General features: G+C 49.0%; 1 protein-coding gene and 1 long non-coding RNA gene across 2 annotated transcripts; one reads left to right on the forward strand and one right to left on the reverse strand.

The window, feature by feature from the left end:
* Positions 1-4,633: 4,633 nt before the first annotated feature.
* Positions 4,634-18,592, reverse strand: PLAC9 (placenta associated 9). Its single transcript, XM_086680118.1, has 4 exons — positions 18,437-18,592; positions 6,790-6,887; positions 5,255-5,381; positions 4,634-4,771 (listed from the first exon to the last, which is right to left on the reverse strand). The coding sequence occupies exons 1-4, from the start codon at positions 18,486-18,488 to the stop codon at positions 4,725-4,727; spliced, it is 324 nt and encodes a 107-aa protein (XP_086536244.1). The 5' UTR covers positions 18,489-18,592; the 3' UTR covers positions 4,634-4,724.
* Positions 14,237-16,090, forward strand: LOC147576017 (uncharacterized). Its single transcript, XR_015241674.1, has 3 exons — positions 14,237-14,374; positions 15,274-15,539; positions 15,713-16,090. It is a non-coding gene; the product is annotated as an uncharacterized LOC147576017 (long non-coding RNA).
* Positions 18,593-19,557: the final 965 nt, after the last annotated feature.

Here is a 19,557-nt window from a genome sequence, read left to right on the forward strand (position 1 = left end):
GAAGGGAATCAAAATGGTACACTTGAAACTGTCTCAGACATGGGGCGCCTGGGTGGCTCAGTCGGTTGAGCACCGACTTCGGCTCAGGTCACGATCTTGCGGTCCGTGAGTTCGAGCCCCACATCAGGCCCCTGTGCTGACAGCTCAGAGCCCGGAGCCTGTTTCAGATCCTGTGTCTCCCTCTCTCTGACCCTCCCCCATTCATGCTCTGTCTCTCTCTGTCTCAAAAATAAATAAACGTTAAAAAAAATAAATAAAAAGAAACTGTCTCAGACAAAATATGGCAATAATCGAGGAATTAAGGAGCCAAAATATACATAACATAGGAAACAAACAGCAAAATGGTACAAGCCTTTACTTAGTAGTAATTGCTTTAAATATAAATGGCATAAACTCTCAAAAAAGCAGATTGGCAGACAAAGGACATTATATCCTGATAAACGGGTTAAATCCATCAAGATAGAACAATTATAAACATGTATGCACCTAACTGTACAGTCCCAGAAAATTTGAAACAAAACCCGACAGAATTGAAGGGAGAAATAGTTAATAATAGTCAGAAACTTCAACACCCCACTTTCCTCGTGGATAGAACAAGTAGACAAAAGATAACAAGGAAACAGAAAACTTGAACGACACTGTAGACCAACTAGACATAACAGACATATATAGAACAGTAGACCCAACAACAGAATACACATTCTTAAGTGCAAATGGAAAACTCTCCACATAGACCACAAGACAATCTAAACGAATTAAAAACAATTTTTTTTGTTTATTTTTGAGAGAGCGAGAGACAGAGCATGAGCAGGAGGGGGTAGAAAGAGGGAGAGACACAGAATCTAAAGCAGGCTCCAGGCTCTCAGCTGTCAGCACAGAGGGGGACACTGGACTCGAACCCACGAGCCATGAGATCAGGACCTGAGCCGAAGTCAGATGCTCAACCGACAGCCCCCCAGGTGCCCCTAAACAAATTTTAAAAGATTGAAACTACACAGAATATCTTCTATGACCACAGTGGAATGAAATTAGAAATAAATAACAGGAAGGAATCTGGAAAATTTACAAAATGTGTGGAAATTAAACAACATCCTTAAAAAAAAAAAAGTGCTCAGAGGAAATATATAGTTGCAAATGCCTACGTTAAAAAAGAAAAAAGGGATCTCCAGTCAATAACTTTTCACTTTAAGGAATTAGTAAAAGAAGAACAAGCTAAATGCAAAGCAACCAGAAGGAAGGAAATAATAAAGATTAGAACACAGATAAACAGAATAGATAAACAATAGGATCAATGAAACAAAAAAATAATTCTTTGGAAAGATCAACAAAATTGACAAACTTTTAGACTGATTGACAGAGGAGACTCAGTTACTGAAATCAGAAATGAAAGTGGGACATTACTGATAACTTATAGAAATAAAATGTTATTTATTTTAATGGATTATAAAGTTATACAAAAATACTGTTAATAATTTCATGTCAACATATGAGATAACCTACATAAAATGGGATAATTCCTAGAAATATACAAATTCCCAAATGAGACTCAAGAATAGAAAATCTGAATAGACCTATAAGAAGAGATTAAATCGATAATAAAAACCTCTCAACAAAGAAAAAGCCAGGACCAGGAGACTTCACTGGTGAATTCAATCAAACATTTAAAGAAGTAACACCAATCCTGCTCAAACTCTTCAAAACATAGAACATTTCCGGACTCATATGAGACCCATGTTACCCTGATACCAAAGCCAGACAAAGAGATCACAAGGGAAGTGCAAAAATCCTCAATGAAATAGCAGCAAGCTGAATCTAGCACAGTATTTAAAGGATTAGCCACCATGGCCAGGTGAGATTTATCAAAGGAATACAAGAACCATTCAATATACAAAAATCAGTCCATGTAATACACATTGTTAGTAGGATAAAGGGGGATGAAAACCGCACGATCACCCCAACTGATGCAGAAAAAGCATTTGAAAAAAAACCAACGCTTTTGGATGGTTAAAAACAAAATTGTAAGAAAAGGAGTATTTATCAACCTGAGATAGAGAGTATCTATGAAAAGCCACAGCTGACATACTTAATGGTGAAGGAAGAAAATCTTTCCCCTAAGATCAGAAACGAGACAGGATGTTTGCTCTTGCCACCACTAGTCCACATTGTACCAGAAGCTCTAGTCAGGGCAATTAGGCAAGAAAAAGCATCCAAATTGGAAGTAAGAAGTAAAAGTTTCTGTTCACAGATGACATGATCTTATATAGGAAATTATAAATCCTACCCACACAAAAACGATTAGAGCTAATAAACGAATTCAGCAAAGCTGCAGGATATAGGATACATGATCAAAATACAAAAATCAGTTGTGTTTCTATATACTAGCAGTGAGCCATTTGAAAATAAGATTCGGTTTACAATAATAACAAAAAATACGTAAGGGTAAATTTGTTGGTGTAAGACTTGTACACTGAAAACACAAAAATACAAAACACCCTGTGCTCACAGATTGGAAGACTCAGTATTGACAAGGCAAATACTCTGCAAACTGATCTACAGATTCAATCTAATCCCTATAAAAATTCCAGCAGCCTTTTTGCAGACATGGACAAGCTGATCCTAAAATGTATGTGGAATTGCAAAGGACCAGTCCCCAAATAACCAAAACAGTCTTGGAAAAGAACAACAAAGTCAGGGATCTCACACTTCTTAATTTCAAATCTTACTTCAAAGCTACAGTAATTCAAACAGTGTGATAGACCTATAGATGGGATAGAATTCAGAAACCTAAACATCTACGTTTAATTGATTTTTGGCAAGGGTGCCAGAACCATTTGATAGGGAAGGAATATTCTCTTTAACAAATAATGCAGGGGCAACTGAATATCCACAAGCAAAAGAATTAACTTGGATCCCAACCTCACACCATGTCCAAAAAGTAATTCAAAACAGATCAAAGAACTAAATGTAATGGCAAACACTATAAAAATCTTAGAAGAAAACAGGAATAAATACCCATGACCTTGGATTTCGCGATGGATTCTTGCTGATACCAAAAGCAAAAACAACAAAAAAAAAGATAAATTGGACTTCATCAAAATTAAAACTTTTGTATATCAAGGGACACCCAAGAAGGTAAAAACCCACAGAATGGGAGAAAATATTTGTAAGTCATGTATCTGAAAAAGCCTAGTATCCACAATACATAAAGAACTCTTACCACTCAATAACAAAAAGACAAAAATTTTTAAATGAGCAAAGGACGTGAATAGATATTTCCGCAAAAAGACAAATGGCCAAGAAACACACACAAAAAAGATGGTCATCACCATTCGGCAAATGCAACCTAAAACCACAATGCGTTACCACTTCATACCTAATACGATGGCTATAATTAAAAAGATACACAGTGAAGATGTGGAAAAATCGAAACCCTTCTATACACATTGTTGGGAGAATGTAAAATGGTATAGTATCATTCAGCTATATGAGAATAAAGTACCGATACATGCTACAACACGGATGAAACTTGAAAGCATTATGGTCAATGTAAAAAGGTTTGACACAAAGGCCACATATTGTATGATTCCGTTTATATAAAATGTCCATGGAAACAGAAATATTAGTGGTTTCTGAAGGATGGCAGGAAGGGGAATAGAAAGTGACTGCTTGGGAGCGCCTGGGTGGCTCAGTCGGTTAAGCGACCGACTGCAGCTCAGGTCACGATCTGGAGGTTCGAGCCCGGCATCGGGCTCTGTGCTGACAGCTCGGAGCCTCCAGCCCGCTTCAGATTCTGTGTCTCCCTCTTTCTCTCTGCCCCTCCCCCACTCGCACCCTGTCTCTCTCTCTCTCTTTCAAAAATAATAATAATAAAAAGAAAAATTTTTAAAAAGTGACTGCTTGGGGCGCCTGGGTGGCGCAGTCGGTTAAGCGTCCGACTTCAGCCAGGTCACGATCTCACAGTCCGTGAGTTCGAGCCCCGCGTCGGGCTCTGGGCTGATGGCTCAGAGCCTGGAGCCTGTTTCCGATTCTGTGTCTCCCTCTCTCTCTGCCCCTCGCCCGTTCATGCTCTGTCTCTCTCTGTCCCAAAAATAAATAAACGTTGAAAAAAAAATTAAAAAAAAAAAAAAAGTGACTGCTAGTAGGTACAGGGTTTCTTTTGGGGGTGATGAAAATGTTCGGCAATGAGTGTACAACAGTGTGAAACCGCTGAATTTGAACCGTTTAACAAGGTTAAAAATCTGAAACTTACGTTGCGCGAATTTTACCTCAATAGAAAAGGTTTTAAGTCGCACACAAATTTGCACACCTGTCCCCTGGGGATCTCACTGAAATGTAGGTTCTGATTCAGGAGGTCTGGGTTGTGACGGGCTCCCACTGCCGCCCATCTATGGCCACATTCTGAGTAGTGAGGCTACTCAAGGGCCCTTCCGCTGTGTCCCCTTGCCGGTCTGGGCCTCAGGTGCCTCACCTCCGCACCAGCTCCTGCCCTGTCTGCCCCTATAAGGAAGACGGGCAGAAGCAGCCCGCCGGAAGTCCCCAGGTCTGAGCCTGCAGGAGGATGTGGGCCTCAAGGCGTGGGAGTGGACAGAGAAGGGGCTGTGGCTATAGGGGTCACGGTCAGCAGACACAGAGGCCCAAGGGAGTAGCTTTTATTGTGCACAAAGCTGAGGAAGGCAGGCCACCATGTGCCACTCTGTGCCCAGAGAAGCTGCACCACGGGCGTGTCATTTCCAGTTGCCGGGCAGCTCTGGCTCCGGTGCTCCAAAGCCATCTGAAAGAGAAGGGACGGCTCGGGAGCGCTGAAGGCCCCCCGCGGCCCCGCTCCCAGGCCCTGCCCCCCCCCCAACTCCTGTGACAGGGAACTCGGGGCTCGGGGAGGGGCAGGGGGCAGCCCCTCCGCCGCGCCCTCGGAGGGTTCTGTGGTGGCACAGGAGTGGTTCCCTGCAAGGGACCTGAAAGGAGACCAGGAGCTTTGAGGCGGGAAGATGGCCAGCGGAGGAGGCAGCAGCGCTGTGCCCCTGGCGGCGCTGGGTGGGACCCCGGTGAACTGTGCCAGCTCTTCCCGAAGCCCCGTCCGGATGCCAGGCTGCAGCGCCCTCCAGAGGGGGGCGAGGGCAAAGAACATTGGGGGTGGGCCGGGGAGGGGGTGATGCCCTCCCAACTCTGACCCGAGGCCTCTCCCTGCCTGTCCAGGCCACACCCGTGCGGTGGGCAACCATCCCTCCCCCCACCCCAGCCGGAGGCAGCCGCTCACCTTCTCCGAGGAGGTCGGGGGTCGTGGGGCTGAAAGACCCCGGGGGCAGGTTCCAGGCCAGCTCCTCCAGCTGACCCAGCAAGCCTTTCACTTCTGCCTCCAGGTGTTCCACCGTCTTCTCCACCGTCTAGAGCGAGAGAGATGGGAGCGGGGCGGGGGCAGGGGGGCAGGAGTGGGGCACTAGGGTGGAGCCAAGTCCATCAGCCACATCCTAAGGGGCAAGGGGCGGCCCAGTGGGGCGCGAGAGAACTGAGCGGCAGGGGACTTGGGCCCTTCTCGTTCAGGCTCAGCCCCTGCCGGCCTCGCCATTCCCCCGATGACAGGATCCTAGGGCTTCGTTCTCTAAGGCCGCCGCTGGCTCGGGCCATAAGCGCTTCACCCAGTCACAACAGGTTTGACAAGGAGCCACCCTTTTTTCCTGTTTTCCTTTCCGTTCTTCACCACTAGGAGCTCACATTCCTTTTGTCGCCCCGCCCCCTGGTGGCAATTCTGCCAAATGACAGGTGGGGGATTTTGAAATGTTCTTTATTCAGGGTTCCTAGCCTTTTCATGAATGAAAAGCAGTCTGGTGAAACCTACAGACCCCCTTCTCAGAAAAATACCTTAATTGAAAACAAAATAAAGCATATTAAGATTTCCAAGGATTCCCACTGCATTAAAATACTGTTCAAGTGCTAAAAATTAAATCTTTGATGTAAAAATGTATGTATTTATTAACTTAGGAAATAACACGATCTAACATCAGGTCTAACGACGACTGTAATTACGTCATACTGACAAGGATAAATGATGTGTCGATATATTCACAACTATGATGGAGTGAAATTATCTGTGATTTCTATTGAGAACAAAGTCACAGTACTGTTAAGACTACTATGGTGTGTTGCCTGTATTTATAGTGAATTGGAATGCTAAATTCCAGTTAAAGGTTTGTGAAAATAAGGTGTAATTTTTTCCCACACAAGTTTATAGACCCCCGGTTACAAACCGTGGCTGTGTAACAAAACACAGTAACCGAATTTCCACCATCTCATTGTGTAATTATGTGGCGATCTCTAGCTGGGTTTAAGCAAGCCCCTCTCCCCACCCCCCCCCCCCCACCAGGGGCAGGGTCTGTTGAGGGCTGGTCAGCCTAAGAGCCCAGACAGGGCAGGGAGATGTTTCACATGGTGGCCAGGGAGCAGAATTGGCATGGGTTTTCCCGATTTTCCAAAGCAAGGTTGTCCTGAGCCCTATAAATCTACCAGCCTGGGGACGCCTGGGTGGCTCAGTCGGTTAAGCATCCAACTTCGGCTCGGGTCGTGGTCTCACGGTTCGTGAGTCCGAGCCCCGCGACAGGCTCTGTGCTGACGGCTCAGAGCCTAGAGCCTGCTTCAGATTCTGTGTGTGTCTCTCTCTCTGCCACTCCCCCGCTTGCACTCTGTCTCTCTCCCTCTCAAAAATAGACAAACATTAAAAAAATTAAAGAAAAAAAAAAGCTGCCAGCCTGCCAGGTGGTCCTGAAGCTGTACGTCCTCCCAAGTCACCCTGATTACCTCCTCTATGACGTCTAAACGGCCGTGGATAGCCATGTGTCTGTCACACCCTGTGTTCCAAGCTGGGTCTCCATGGGAGGGCATGAAGGGTTCAGCAGCTGTGGAAAAACAAGCCTTGTCACCATTCCCTGTGACACTAGAGACTCCCGTAAAGCGCTGGGCTCCGTGAGGTGGGTCCTGAAAACAGTCACAGAGAAGCAAAGGAAGGCTCAGTGTGTGGGTCAGGGTGTGAGGGGCCGGGGGGCTGGCCCAATCACTCGCTTGTCTCTATGGCCATGGTCACCTCCATACCCAGGTGGGCTTCTTCAAGAAGCTGCTGCCTGAACTAGGTGAGGTAAGGAAGGGAGGCAAGGCTGCAGACAGAGAGAACGGCGTGTGCAAAGAGAGAGGCACACGACGGCACGGTTCCGTGTGCAAACCCTCAGGGAGTTGGCGTGGCTGGAAAGCACAGGGTGGATGGGAGGACACTGGGTCATGGAAACAAAACCAGAGGCCCTAATAAGCCAACCGCAGTGCTTATCTTGGGGTTTATTTCAACACAAGAGTCACACGGTCCTATGTGAATTTTTTAAATACAGAGAATGGATTGGAGGGATTTGGCTTTGAAGGCAGGGAGTTATTGCAGGAATTCCTATGAGAAGTGATGAGGGGAGGCAGTAGGTATAGAGAGGATGAAGGGAAGATATTTTAGTCGTCACACTGACATTGATGACCAGTTATTAATATCAGACATTTGATGAGCACTTACTATGTACCACATGGCCTGCTAAACAAGTGTGCGAACTCATTCAATCCTTACAATAACCTGTTTATTATCCCCAGTTGATGCAGAGGGGTGAAATGCTATATCCTACGTCACGCAGCTAGTTAAATGGAAGATCTGAGGTCTGACCCGTCCGGATTTTGGTTCATCATTTTTCTCCCCAATGCTGGTTCCCCCTTGGTTCCTCCTGGCACCACCAGCCATCACACCAGAAGGTTCTGAGCTCAGGTTTTGTGTCAGTGACCCCCAGGTACCTGTGAGGCAGCAGAGTTGGCTGGATCCTTGGAGAATGCAGATACTCAGGAAGAAGGCCACTGTCCCAGAAACGAAGAGAAGCAAGGAGCTTCCCTGAGGATGAAGTGGTCAGCATGGCCTAAAGCAGCAGGGAAGTCTAGCAAGATAAGGATTGAAAGAGCAACAGGAAAGTCCTGCTAAATTCCACCCCGACCCTGTTCACGGAGTCGTGGAGGCAAAGCCAAGCCGAGATGCTGTGGGATGGGAACGGAAAGAGAGGTTGGAAGGTGGAAATTTGGACCCTGGGAAACATTTTTCAAGAAGTTTGGCTGTGAAGGAAGGGAGATCAGATCACATGGTCTACAGAATGTTTCTTGTTGTCATTTCTGTTCTTTTAAGTCAAAGAAACAACCACACTTACAGCCTGAAGGAAAGAACTTAACAAAGGACTGGGAATACAAGCTGGTGCAGCCACTCTGGAAAACAGTATGGAGGCTCCTCAAAAAACTAAAAATAGAACTACCCTACGACCCAGCAATTGCACTACTAGGTATCTATCCAAGGGATACAGGTGTGCTGTTTCAAAGGGACACATGCACCCCCGTGTTTATAGCAGCAGCACTATCCACAATAGCCGAAGTATGGAAAGAGCCCAAATGTCCATCGGTGGATGAATGGATAAAGAAGATGTGGCATATATCTACAATGGAGTATTACTCGGCAATCAAAAAGAATGAAATCTTGCCATTTACAACTACGTGGATGGAACTGGAGGGTACTATGCTAAGTGAAATTAGTCAGCCAGAGAAAGACAAAAATCATATGACTTCACTCATACGAGGACTGTAAGAGACAAAACAAAAATAAGGGAAGGGAAACAAAAATAATATAAAAACAGGGAGCGGGACAAAACAGAAGAGACTCATACATATGGAGAACAAACTGAGGTTGCTGGAGGGGGTGTGGGAGGGGGGATGGGCTAAATGGGTAAGGGGCACTAAGGAATCTACTCCTGAAATCATGGTTGTACTATATGCTAATTGGGGTGTAAATTTTAAAAAAATAAAATTTAAAAAAAGGGTTTCAGTGCAGATTAGACTGAATGAATGAAGAACTTTTTTTTTTTGAATCAGGACTATTGCAGATTGGTGATATATGTATATTATTCAGAAGTTTTAAATACATAAGTGATCAGATTTGGCAAAAATAAGCTAGGCAAGATGTATGAGAGTGACTGCAGCAAACTCTTCTAGGCTACCCAAGGAAGGCTGAAAATGAGCACCTGAGGAAACGCCAGGGCCCGAGTGTCATCGGAAAGAAAGAAACATCGTGAGACAGGAGGGGCCCATCTGTGAGGGGCTGGAAATGGAACTCACGGTTCAAAATAAAGAAAGAGTCACTCAGGCTTTCACATCTGGGATTCTCACAGAAAGGTGAAAGGCATATACTAATTTATATTAATGATCTAAATTGAATGATGGGAGCAGCCAGAAATGACAAAGTTAAAGTCTCAGGAACATATTAAGTCAAAATAATTCAAGTGAGGGGTTTGATTCTCTCACGTCAACTTAGTTTCCGGAAGTAAAGGAGACATAGCAGTCTCAGTTCCGGGCGTGCTCGCCCACCACACCGGGCTGAGAGGGAGCACGGCAGGAAGTGCAGGTCCCTTGGAAGCTGTCCCACAGAGCTTCTCAAGCCCAGAACTTCAATGAGAAACATCCACCCAGGGTCCACAGTCAAGGTTCCTCTCACGGTTCTGGGCTTATTTGCTTCCATATTTGTGTTTGTGTTCGTGTTTCCCCTCGGGTCATGATCTCACAGTTTGTGAGTTCGAGCCCTTCTTCGGTCTCCCGGCTTTGAGCTGCTTGGGATTCTCTCTCTCCCTTTCTCTCTGCCCCTCCCACGCTCACTCGTGTGCTCTCTCTCTTTCAAAAATAAATCACTAAATTTAAAAAAAGATTTAGGGGCGCCTGGGTGGCTCAGTCGGTTAGGTGTCCAACTTCAGCTCAGGTCATGATCTCATCGTTCATGAGTTCGAGCCCCATGTTGAGCTCTGTGCTGACAGCTCAGAGCCTGGAGCCTGCTTTGGATTCTGTATCCCCCCCCCCGCTTCTGCTCCTACCCCATTTGTGCGCTCTCTCTCTCTCTCTCTCTCAAAAAATAAAAATTAAAATGAATAAAAAAAAAAAAAACAGGGAGGGGGCCAAAACATAAGAGACTCTTAAATACAGAAAACAAACTGAGGGCTGTTGGAGGGGTTGTGGGAGGGAGGATGGGCTAAATGGGTAAGGGGCACTAAGGAATCTACTCCTGAAATCATTGTTGCACTATATGCTAACTAACTTGGGTGTAAATTGTAAGAATAAATAAATAAATTAGTAAAAAAAAGGAAAAAGAAAAGAAAAAAAAGAACTGAGCAGAGGACAGGGGGCCCAGCAGACCTCTACTCCAAGGGCCAAGAAGTTGCGTGAGTTCTCACCTGCTGGCCTCTGTTCACTCTGTAAAGCAAGAGGGGAATCATCTGCTGGTAATACACGTTGGCTTGTGAAAGAGGAAGCTAGTTGTGAAGTTTTCAGGGATTCCGTAAGGGGGGTTGTTGAACACAGCCACTGAAACGGGAGGCGCAGTGAGAGCACTTACATCATGGAAACCAGCAAATGTCCTGTTTCGGTTTGTGTCTGTTTTTGCGAGCCACTTTATCAGCAGACCACTGGGGAGGGGGCTCAAATATACAGAGGACTTCAAAAGGAGATGAGGAGAATGAGGAGGGCCGTGGAGAAGGACGCGACTCAGGGAAGAACTCTGGAAACCCCAGACCCACAGTGTGCCACCTGACAGGCTGGGAGTGGCCAGGACAGGTGGCTGGATGGAGCGGAAGCTGGGAGTCTGCAGAGAGAGTATGGGGGAGAGCAAGCGAGCAAAGGACTGAGGATTTGACCAGCAAGCATTTAAGGGGATGAGCTCTGGAGTCTAGCTTGAATAAGGAAGGAGAGAGGCCAAGAAGAGGGCCGATAAATTGGGAGAAACGGAGGGGCTGAAGGGTGATGGCAGTAACGGAACGAATGAGTGGCAAAAGATATTGCAGCTTCAGCTCTGAGAGGTGAAGCAGCTTCCTAGTGGCAATATCAAGGTTGCGGCCATAGACGTGGGCATCTGAGGCACAGTGGGGACAAAGAGTTATTGGACTTGATCTGTCTAGGTGCAAAACTGTTGTAACCGTGAGACCCAGGTGTTGGCTGGATGGCCCAAGGGGACATACAGAGTCGCCCAGAAGGTTGACAGTTCTCAAGGTGAGGACAGAGATGGTGAGCCATCTTGCTGGTGATGAATGTGTAACTCTGAGAGGTTGAGTGACCTGCCCAAGGTCACATGGTTAGCAAATGACTGGACCCCTAGCACCCTTCTCCTGATCTCACCGCAGCAAGCTGGCCTTCTGGATCTCTGCCAGAGGCTTCCCGTCCTGAGACTTTCCTGTCCCAACTCTCTCTGGATCCCAGCTCTTCCACTTAGGGGTAAGAACTAACAGCAGAGACAAAACTCCCTTCCACCCTGAGCATCTTTCACGGAGAACAATTTGTTTCTGTATTTTCCATTAGTTCCCTCCACTGAACTTAGAAAAGCCTCTTCAAAAGACAATGGCCTTGGGGCGCCAGGGGAGTCGGCTGGTTCAGCGTTTGACTTCGGCTCAGGTCATGATCTCGTACTTTGTGGGTTGGAGCCCCGCGTTGGGCTCTGTGCTGACAGCTCAGAGCCTGGAGCCTGCTTCAGAATCTGTGTCTCCGTCTCTCTCTTCCCCTCCCCTGCTCGCGCTCTCTCTGTCTCTCAAAAATAAACATTAAAAAAAAAATTTTTTTAAAAACAATGGTCTTGTTGACTTTGGGGAGGGGGGTTGACATTACAATGGTACTTCGGTTATTTTTTTCTAGTATATGTGCGGCTCAAGTGAGGACTGGTTATGTTCTTAAAAGGGCGTCTTTTAGAGATCCATACTGAAATCTTTAGAGATGAAGTGTTATGATATCTTGGATTCTCTTCAAAGTAATCCAGGCCTGGGAGTGGGCGGGGGCATGGGTGGCCAAACCAGATTGGCCGAAATTGATAATTGTTGAAACTGTGTGACGGGGACATTGGAGTTCTTCCCACTACCCTCTCTGCTCTTGTATATATGGTTTGAAATTTTCCATAATAAAGGCCAGTTGTCTGATAGGGTTGTTAGCTAAAAGCAGAAGCTGTCGCGGGCCGCATACGCGGACAGGAAAGGCTCAGGAAGAGGGAGGGGGTGGTCTGAGGGACCCCACCTGGATGGTTGTGCTCTGTTCTGGGCCTTTGATAGGCAGAAGCAGATCTAGAAGCGGCCATGGTGAAGGGACTAGAAAGTTTGACTCATCTGTCTCAGCGGAAAGAACTCAGCTCTCCAGAGCCCAGTCTAGAGAGGAAGGGTTTCCTGGGGGGCAAGAAGAGTCGCTTTCACCCCCAGGGAGGACTGTCCGTGAAAAGGGGGTCTGTCCAGTGTGGATCTGTGTCCACACACAGCCACTGTGGGCTCCGCCCATGAGCCTCTGGCCAAGCCTCTCCCCGGAGCCCGGCCTGCCCTCTCCCAGCCCCAGCTTGGGCCAGGAGGAAACAGTCTGACCTGGCTGGCCAAGTGTGAGGGTCCGCCAGCCCTGTAAGTCCTGAACAACATGAATCTACTCCCCTCCGCCGGCCTAAAACATCCTGTTTTGTACGAGTCTGCAATGAGGTCTAATTTGGCTCCAAAAGCCCTCCAGGGGAAAGGATTGGCTGAGGTTGCTTTCCACATCACACAGCACTAATCCCTCACATCTGGACAGAGCTGTGCCCTGGGCTCCGCTGCACAACTGTCCGTGAGCTCATCCAGGCCTCCCTACGAGCTCATCTGAGAGAGAAAGCTGCCTCGGGGCCTGTCCAGCTGCTCCCTCCCCCATGTGGGTCCCTAACTTGGCACTGACCTCACTGCACAAGGGCCCCAAACACACCGGAGAGGCCCGTTCTCACCCCCCTCCGCCACGAGTTGGTGCGGGCCTGTGGGAAGCTTTCCTCTCCTCCCTGAGTCTCTGCTGTCTCCTTGCTAACTCGGGGTGGGGAGGGAGGCCTGACGCACCGCCACCCCCATCTGGCTCATGGGGGAAGCCGCTTTGTCTCTCACAGCCTGCTGAGAGGCCTCAAAAATTAGCTACCAGGACAAAACCGGCATGAGTCAAGGACAAGTTGCTTCTTGGATCAGAAGCTCCAGCGAGACAAGAGCTGGGCGTCTGCCATGTCTTTGAGCTTCCTCGTCAGTAGAAAGGGGCTCAGGATAATGCCTGCCCCACGGGGTTGTTGGGACAGTCAGGAGTGGGGAAGGCTGAAGGGTTACCATGAGCATGCTGGAGGAGCCAAGGCTGTGGGTCTCCATGTTCCCTTCCTTCCTCTGTTCCCGCCCTCCCTGCCCGGCCAGTTGGGAAATGGACCTTCTTGGACGCCGGGCTGTTTTCCCTGGCCTGGCTCCCACTCAGGGCCTATGCGCACCCTGGATGGCGGCCATGGGTGGAACACAGTGGGCTGGTGAGAACAGGCTGTCGGGGAGGCCAGAGGCCCAGCGGAGGTGCTGGGCTAACTTCTTCAGTTAAAGAGACATGGCCACCGGGTCCCCATCCTCTGAGGCAGGAAGTATGGCCCCTCTTACTTACAGGCATAGGGGACCTCTTGTATCTGGGACTCAAACACCAAGAAAGCGTGCACAGCTCCAATGATTTCTGGGATGACGCATAATTTCCCAGAGGAGACCCTGAAGATTGCTGTGCCTTCTGAATCATCAAAGACACACTCTGCTTTGACCAGCAACATCCATCAGTTAGGGGTTAATTGTGTTCGACCGCACTCACTATAATAGAATAAAATTTACCACATTTAATATTCGTATTAAAATTGGTGCTTCATTTAAAACCACCAGCGGTTTAAAAAAAATTTTTTTTTAAGCAGAAGAATACTATTTTCAAACAAGTATATGAAGAATTCCAGTATGAGGAACTGCTCTGGCTGAGCCAGGAGAGAGACCCTTGAGCCCCCCAAGAAAGAGCTCAGATTCTGAGGCACATTCTTGGGGGAGACACGCCCTCCCATCTCCCCAGGTCTCTGGTCATTTTCCAAATGGGGGTCTGAGTCTTGTTGATCACTCTGAGAACACTTCAATGTCATTTCCAGTACATTCAGTATCTGGTTGCAGTAAGTAAGCTAGGCTACCATAAAAAAGCCCCCTTCCCCCCTCGGCTTCACATGTATTTATTCGTTTTCTCATATGTGAGTTCAGAGGTAGATTGGCTTGTGGTCAGGGCTGGCAGAGAGCTCTGCTCCCCGAGCCATATGGGAACCCTGATTCCTTCTATCTTGGAATACCATGCTCTTTTAGTCCGCGGGGTCATAATGTACTAGCACACTCCAAAAGCCCCACAAGCCAGAGAAGGTGTAAGAAGCCATCCAGAATAAACCTCTCTCCGTGCACCGTGAAAAGCACACATGGCTGGGAGTCAGAGACGCAGCCCCACCTCCGAGACTTACTGAGGACGCTCTTTGCCTCTCTTTCAGACGGTGAGGGAGCTGTCCTGCCAGGTCTACTTGGCAGGACTGCTGTGTTGATTAAAGGGACCCCTGCCCTTGAAGATGCCTTGGAACTGCCAAGTGCTGTGCCAATGGCGTGTAGGGCATCTACCAGGGGAGCTGAAGATGGAAGAAGGCAGAGGAAGCTGCCAGGGCTCTGCCTCTCTGCTGGGTCACACAGACCAGTTCTCAGGATGGAGAGGCATCTGCTCTAGGGATAAACCTATGCAGGGGTCCAAGGGATGCTGGGGAGGGGCTTCTCCAACAAGGACACAGGAGGGCTCGGTGCTGACTCGGCTCTCTGGCTCTCTTACAAGCCAGTCCCACTCACTGGATTCCTGGGTCCTTCGCCTTTTCAATAGGCATAGCCATACTCTACACGGGAAGCTCCCATCAATTAGCGATCACTCATTGTGCGCCAAGCTCTCTGCTGAGCGCTTACGTACATTATCCCATTTGACGCTTACGTCACGTTTTTACAAATCAGAAAACTAAAGATCGAAGAGATTGCGTAACATGACCAAGATTACATAGCTAGTAGGTGGTAGGGAGAGGATTTGAATCCTACCTGCCCGACACAGTCTAGACCATGCACTGGCAGTCATGTGACCTTGTGTAAGTTAAGGGCCTCCCCTCTCGGGGCCTCAGCTGCCTCCTCTGTAAAGGGTAACAGGGAGAAACTTAGCATGCCTGACTCCATATTGCTTTTATTTCCCTTGCCACTGTAACCTGTAGCTTAGAAACGTTGCTTAGCCCCACACACAGGCACGGTAATCACGGAAGGAATTCTGCTTACAACTGAGATTTGCAAAAACCGCCTTCTTACCTGAAACCTGCCTCATTGGAGGAGATACAGAAGTACATACAGAAATGACTATGCTATGTTTAAGATTTACAGGAACGACAGCACCAGATTCCTACACACAAAGATCAACTGACCAAGGGCATGAAGTTACACGACTGTTTTCAATGTCTACAGGTATCAGTCATCTTTTGACTCCCTTGCCCCTCTTCCTAACATAGAACAAGCCCGACTCACATGCTCTGAGAGATGGTTCTTTGGGACAATAGTTCACCATGTCCTCAGTTGGCTGGCTTTCCAAATAAAGTCACTTTCCTACACCAACGTCTTGCTTCTCAACTCGCCTATCATTCGGCAAGCAAACACACTTGAACACAGTTACAAAATGAGGGGTTGGACAGGTATGGGGCAAAGAGGACCTGTTCGCATGACCTTTACAGCTGTCTGGGGCCCCATAAGAGCCCAAATATGTGCTTGGGATCGAAATGTCTTTGACTGGTTCACTCCCACGATATCCACCTTTGTAGGAAGAAATGCTGTGACCCTCACGACAGTCCTTCAGTATCTTCTTCCTTCACTTGAAGCAGAAAGCAGAATTCCAGTGGAAGACAGATGTCCAGTCCACGGGGATCTGGAGCAGGGGCGGACAATGAGAGAATGCCCAAAGGGCTCCAAGGCATGGGTGACAATTGGTAAAAGAACCGGGCTCTAGGAGTTTAGATGTCTCTGATAGGAAAACAGGAAAGGAACTCAACAGAAAACTTAATTTTGAAAAAGGGCTCTTATCAGTATTCCAAGAAGTTTGCTTCAGTCAATACATAAAGAGCTTTTGTAGGTCAATATGAAAAATCCCAGTACCGCAACTGAAAAGCATGAGACAATTCGCATGAATTAGTAGAAATGACTAAGATTTCTAAGTCTAAGAAATGACTAAGAACATTTAAATGACTCGCAGCAGATGCAATCAGCTAAAATCTAAATGTGGAAAAACTTTATAGGACAAAACAACCCAGCTGCGTCCACAAATACATCTTAAGGAAAAGCGGGGAAGAGACCTCACGTGTTAAAGGAAACATAACTGACATGTCCGCCAAAAGCAACATGTGCACCTTATTTGGACAAAACAAAACCAAATGTAAACATGACACAATGGGGGATGTGGACATTTGATGATATTAAGAAATTTTCATCCCTTTTTAGGGTGTGATAATGGTATTGCAGTTGTGTTTATTAAAATATTACTTATCTTTGGGGTGCCTGGCTGGCTCAGCTGAGAGTGCATATGAATTTAAACAATTTTTTTAATGTGTATTTATTTATTTTTGAAGGAGAGAGAGACAGAGCATGAGCAGGCGAGGGGCAGAGAGAGCGGGAGACACAGAATCTGAAGCAGGTTCCACGCTCTGAGCCCAATTCGGGACTTGAATTCACAAACTGTGAGATCATGACCTGAGCCAAAGTCAGACGCTTAACCGGCTGAGCTACCCAGGCGCCCCATATTGACATTGATCTTGGAGTCATGAGTTCAAGCCCCACACTGGGTATGCAGATTAAATAAATGAAACTTAAAAAGAACAAGATTACTTATCTTTTAGAGATACCGAAGGAAATATTTACGGATGAAAATATATGGTGCCCGGAATTTCCTTTAAAACTATTGGAGGGAGGGGACAGAATGTGGGGTGATAGAGGAAACAAGACAGGCCAATACTCGCCGAAGCAGGATGGCAGGAACACCGGGGTTTGCCGCACTGCTCTGCCTTTGCATCCAAGATATTTCATAGTCAAACGTTAAGAAACACAATGGTAAATTGTCTGAAGTCTGAAAGATTATACACAACACTGTGCGAACGCGGTGTGGGATTACATTCATACATTTATATTTTCCCCCTTTTTAAAACATCCGTAGCAATAAGCAAGCATAATCAGAAAGAATGTTTAAGAACGGTTTTAAATTAAAGCGCATATACTGGTCATGACTGCAGGGGCCACAATAAAGTCGGCCAGTTGTGGGCGGCAGCCAGATCCTCCCTCTGGGGGAGCACAGACTCGGCTTTGTGCCCTCGGCTCCTGGGGGGGGGGGGGCTCCAGGAGCAGCGGGGGAGGAAGGGGGGAAAGAAGGCCTTGCTCTATGGGCTCTGTGCCGAGCACAGTCCCAGCCACTCGTCATACAGCCCTTGAGGAGGCAGTTGTTGGTCCTCCTTCATTAATAGGTGGGGAAACTGAGGCTCAGAGAGATCAGTGGAGCTGAGGGGATGAGGGAGGGAGCCCGTGTGTGTTGAATTACGTGCTGGGGACTTCATTCAGTCTCCGCAGGGTGGGTGTCATTCTTTCTCCCCACCTTACAGAGGAGGAAACAGGCTCACAGAGATAAGGCAGCCGACCCAACTTACTCGGGGGGGTGGGGGGGGGGCTGCCCAGGATCAGCACAGGCCTCCACCCTGCCCCTGGGTGCTCACACCCACAGCTGGCTGTGCCCTGAAAGGCACTGGCGTGGGAGGCTCCCATCGTAGCTCAGGGTACTTCACTTAGGCGATTCACCTGCACTGGCTCCAGGCTGACGGGCAAGCCGCCTGGTGGGGGCAAGGGTCTGCCTGAGGGGGCAGGAGGCCTGGGTACTTGGTGAGGCCTCTGCCATGGCACCGCTGTGAGAGCCGAGCCTTCCCCTCACCTGCCCCGCTGGGAGCAGCAGCCTGTGGAGCTCCCCCAGCCTGTGGAGGGAGCACCCGGGGGCCTCTCCCTCCCGCACCCCAACACCCCCACCCAAGGCAGCTCGGGGCCTCAGGGGAGATCTCTGGAAGCAGAGACACTGGCCTCCTCTCCCACGCCGCAGAGCCCTCGGCCGGCCAGATGGCAGGTGAAGTCGTGGCCTTTCTCCTGGGGCCGCCTGTCCGCCCGCTGGCTCTGCTGGGCCAAGCCTGGGTCGTCGTCTGCCGGAACTCAGCTTCCAAGGGAGTGCCCTGCCCGTAAGCCCAGCCCGGGCGCCTCCACAGGCCCTCGGGATGCAGCTGGCCCGGAAGGCGGCGGGGGGCGCTGGGGGGATGTGTGCCCTCCCTGCAGACTTGACCTCCCCGCCCTGCGATGCCTGTCTCCTATCTCTCCTGCGGGGCGTCGGGTCTCTCCAGCCTTCCTCTTTCGGGCGCTCTCTCTCACGTCTCTTTTCACACCCCCCCCCCTTCCCGGGAGGTCCCCCCTTTATCCATCTCTCCGCTCTCCGTCCCCTCGGTCCCACCCGGCCCGACCCCACTCACCGGCGGCGCGGAGCAGGGCGAGCCCGGCCAGCGCGCAGAGCAGGGGCCGCATGCTGCCGGCCGGCCGAGCGCAGCGCGGAGTCTGCCCGCCGCCGCGCCCCCGGGCCCGCGTCGGCCCGCCCGCAGGAAATGCTCGCAGCCCGAGCCAAGATTCCTGGGCGGCTCCGGGCTCTCCGGCTCGCGCGACCCGCCCCCTCCAGAGACCCCGCGGGCGGAGGGGCCGGCGTGCCAGCCCGGGCGCCACCCCAGCCGGGGGCCGCCGCCCCCCTTCCCGGCGGCTCCCGGGGGCCCGCGCGCAGGAGGGCGGGAGGGGCGAGGGCTGCCCCCCACCCCCACCCCCACCCCGGGGCCACCGCTCCCTGGCCCGGGTATTCGCGGCAGTCCATCTCAGACCCGCAGACCGAGGCTTCCCCGGTGTCACCCCCGGTTCCCGAACCCCGAACGCACCGAGTGCGGAGGCTTTCATCCGTCCACCTACGCATTTTAATTCGTAATTAACTGCAAGGGGACAGGGACCCTGAGAGTCTCAGTGGTGGGGTCTGCCTTTCATGGAAACTTCCTGTTCTGCTAACAGGTAATAGCAAGTGTTAAAAGATACTTTTCAGAAAAAGGTAAAATCGTGACTTTCATACAGATGTAAAGTGAGCATGTGCTGAAGATTTTATTTCACTCACGATTAAGGAGGGAACCAGTAAGAGGTGACACCCAGTCCAAAGAACAGACATGGGTCTGGAATATCCGCAAGAATGCACAGGTGGAGGTGAGACCGGCTTCTTCCACACGGAGATGGAGAATTGAACCTATAACAGGAATAGTTTGCCTGTCTGTAGGCAACATTTATTTTGCACTGCTCTCTGTAACACACAGACTTGTGAAATGGCTTCATCTCAAGGAGAGACCCAGAGCCCTAATAGGATCAAAATCAGAATCAGTGTTCAGCAAATACTTAAGGTCTGTACTAGATTAGTGTTAGGTAAACTCTGGAGAAGGGAGGAGAGAAAAAATTCTCGGCATCACGTATGTCTGCCTCCAGGAGTTCATGGTCTAGGAACTGCCGTAATATTAATAAGCCGCAGCTCAGCTTTGATCGATTCGCTTCTTCACACACAACCTCTCCAATC

The sequence above is a fragment of the Puma concolor genome, chromosome D2, assembly GCF_028749965.1.
Source record: "Puma concolor isolate L17-30 chromosome D2, mPumCon1.1.hap2, whole genome shotgun sequence".
NCBI classification, from domain to species: Eukaryota; Metazoa; Chordata; class Mammalia; order Carnivora; family Felidae; genus Puma; species Puma concolor.

Excerpts from the sequence above, each read along its gene's own strand:
- PLAC9 (XM_086680118.1), bottom strand. The coding sequence starts at position 18,488 with ATGCGGCCCCTGCTCTGCGCGCTGGCCGGGCTCGCCCTGCTCCGCGCC. Across the intron at positions 5,382-6,789 it reads GTTTAGACGTCATAGAGGAG|ACGGTGGAGAAGACGGTGGA; the intron begins GTAATCAGGGTG and ends CTCTCGCTCTAG. Across the intron at positions 4,772-5,254 it reads CCCCGACCTCCTCGGAGAAG|ATGGCTTTGGAGCACCGGAG; the intron begins GTGAGCGGCTGC and ends CTTCTCTTTCAG.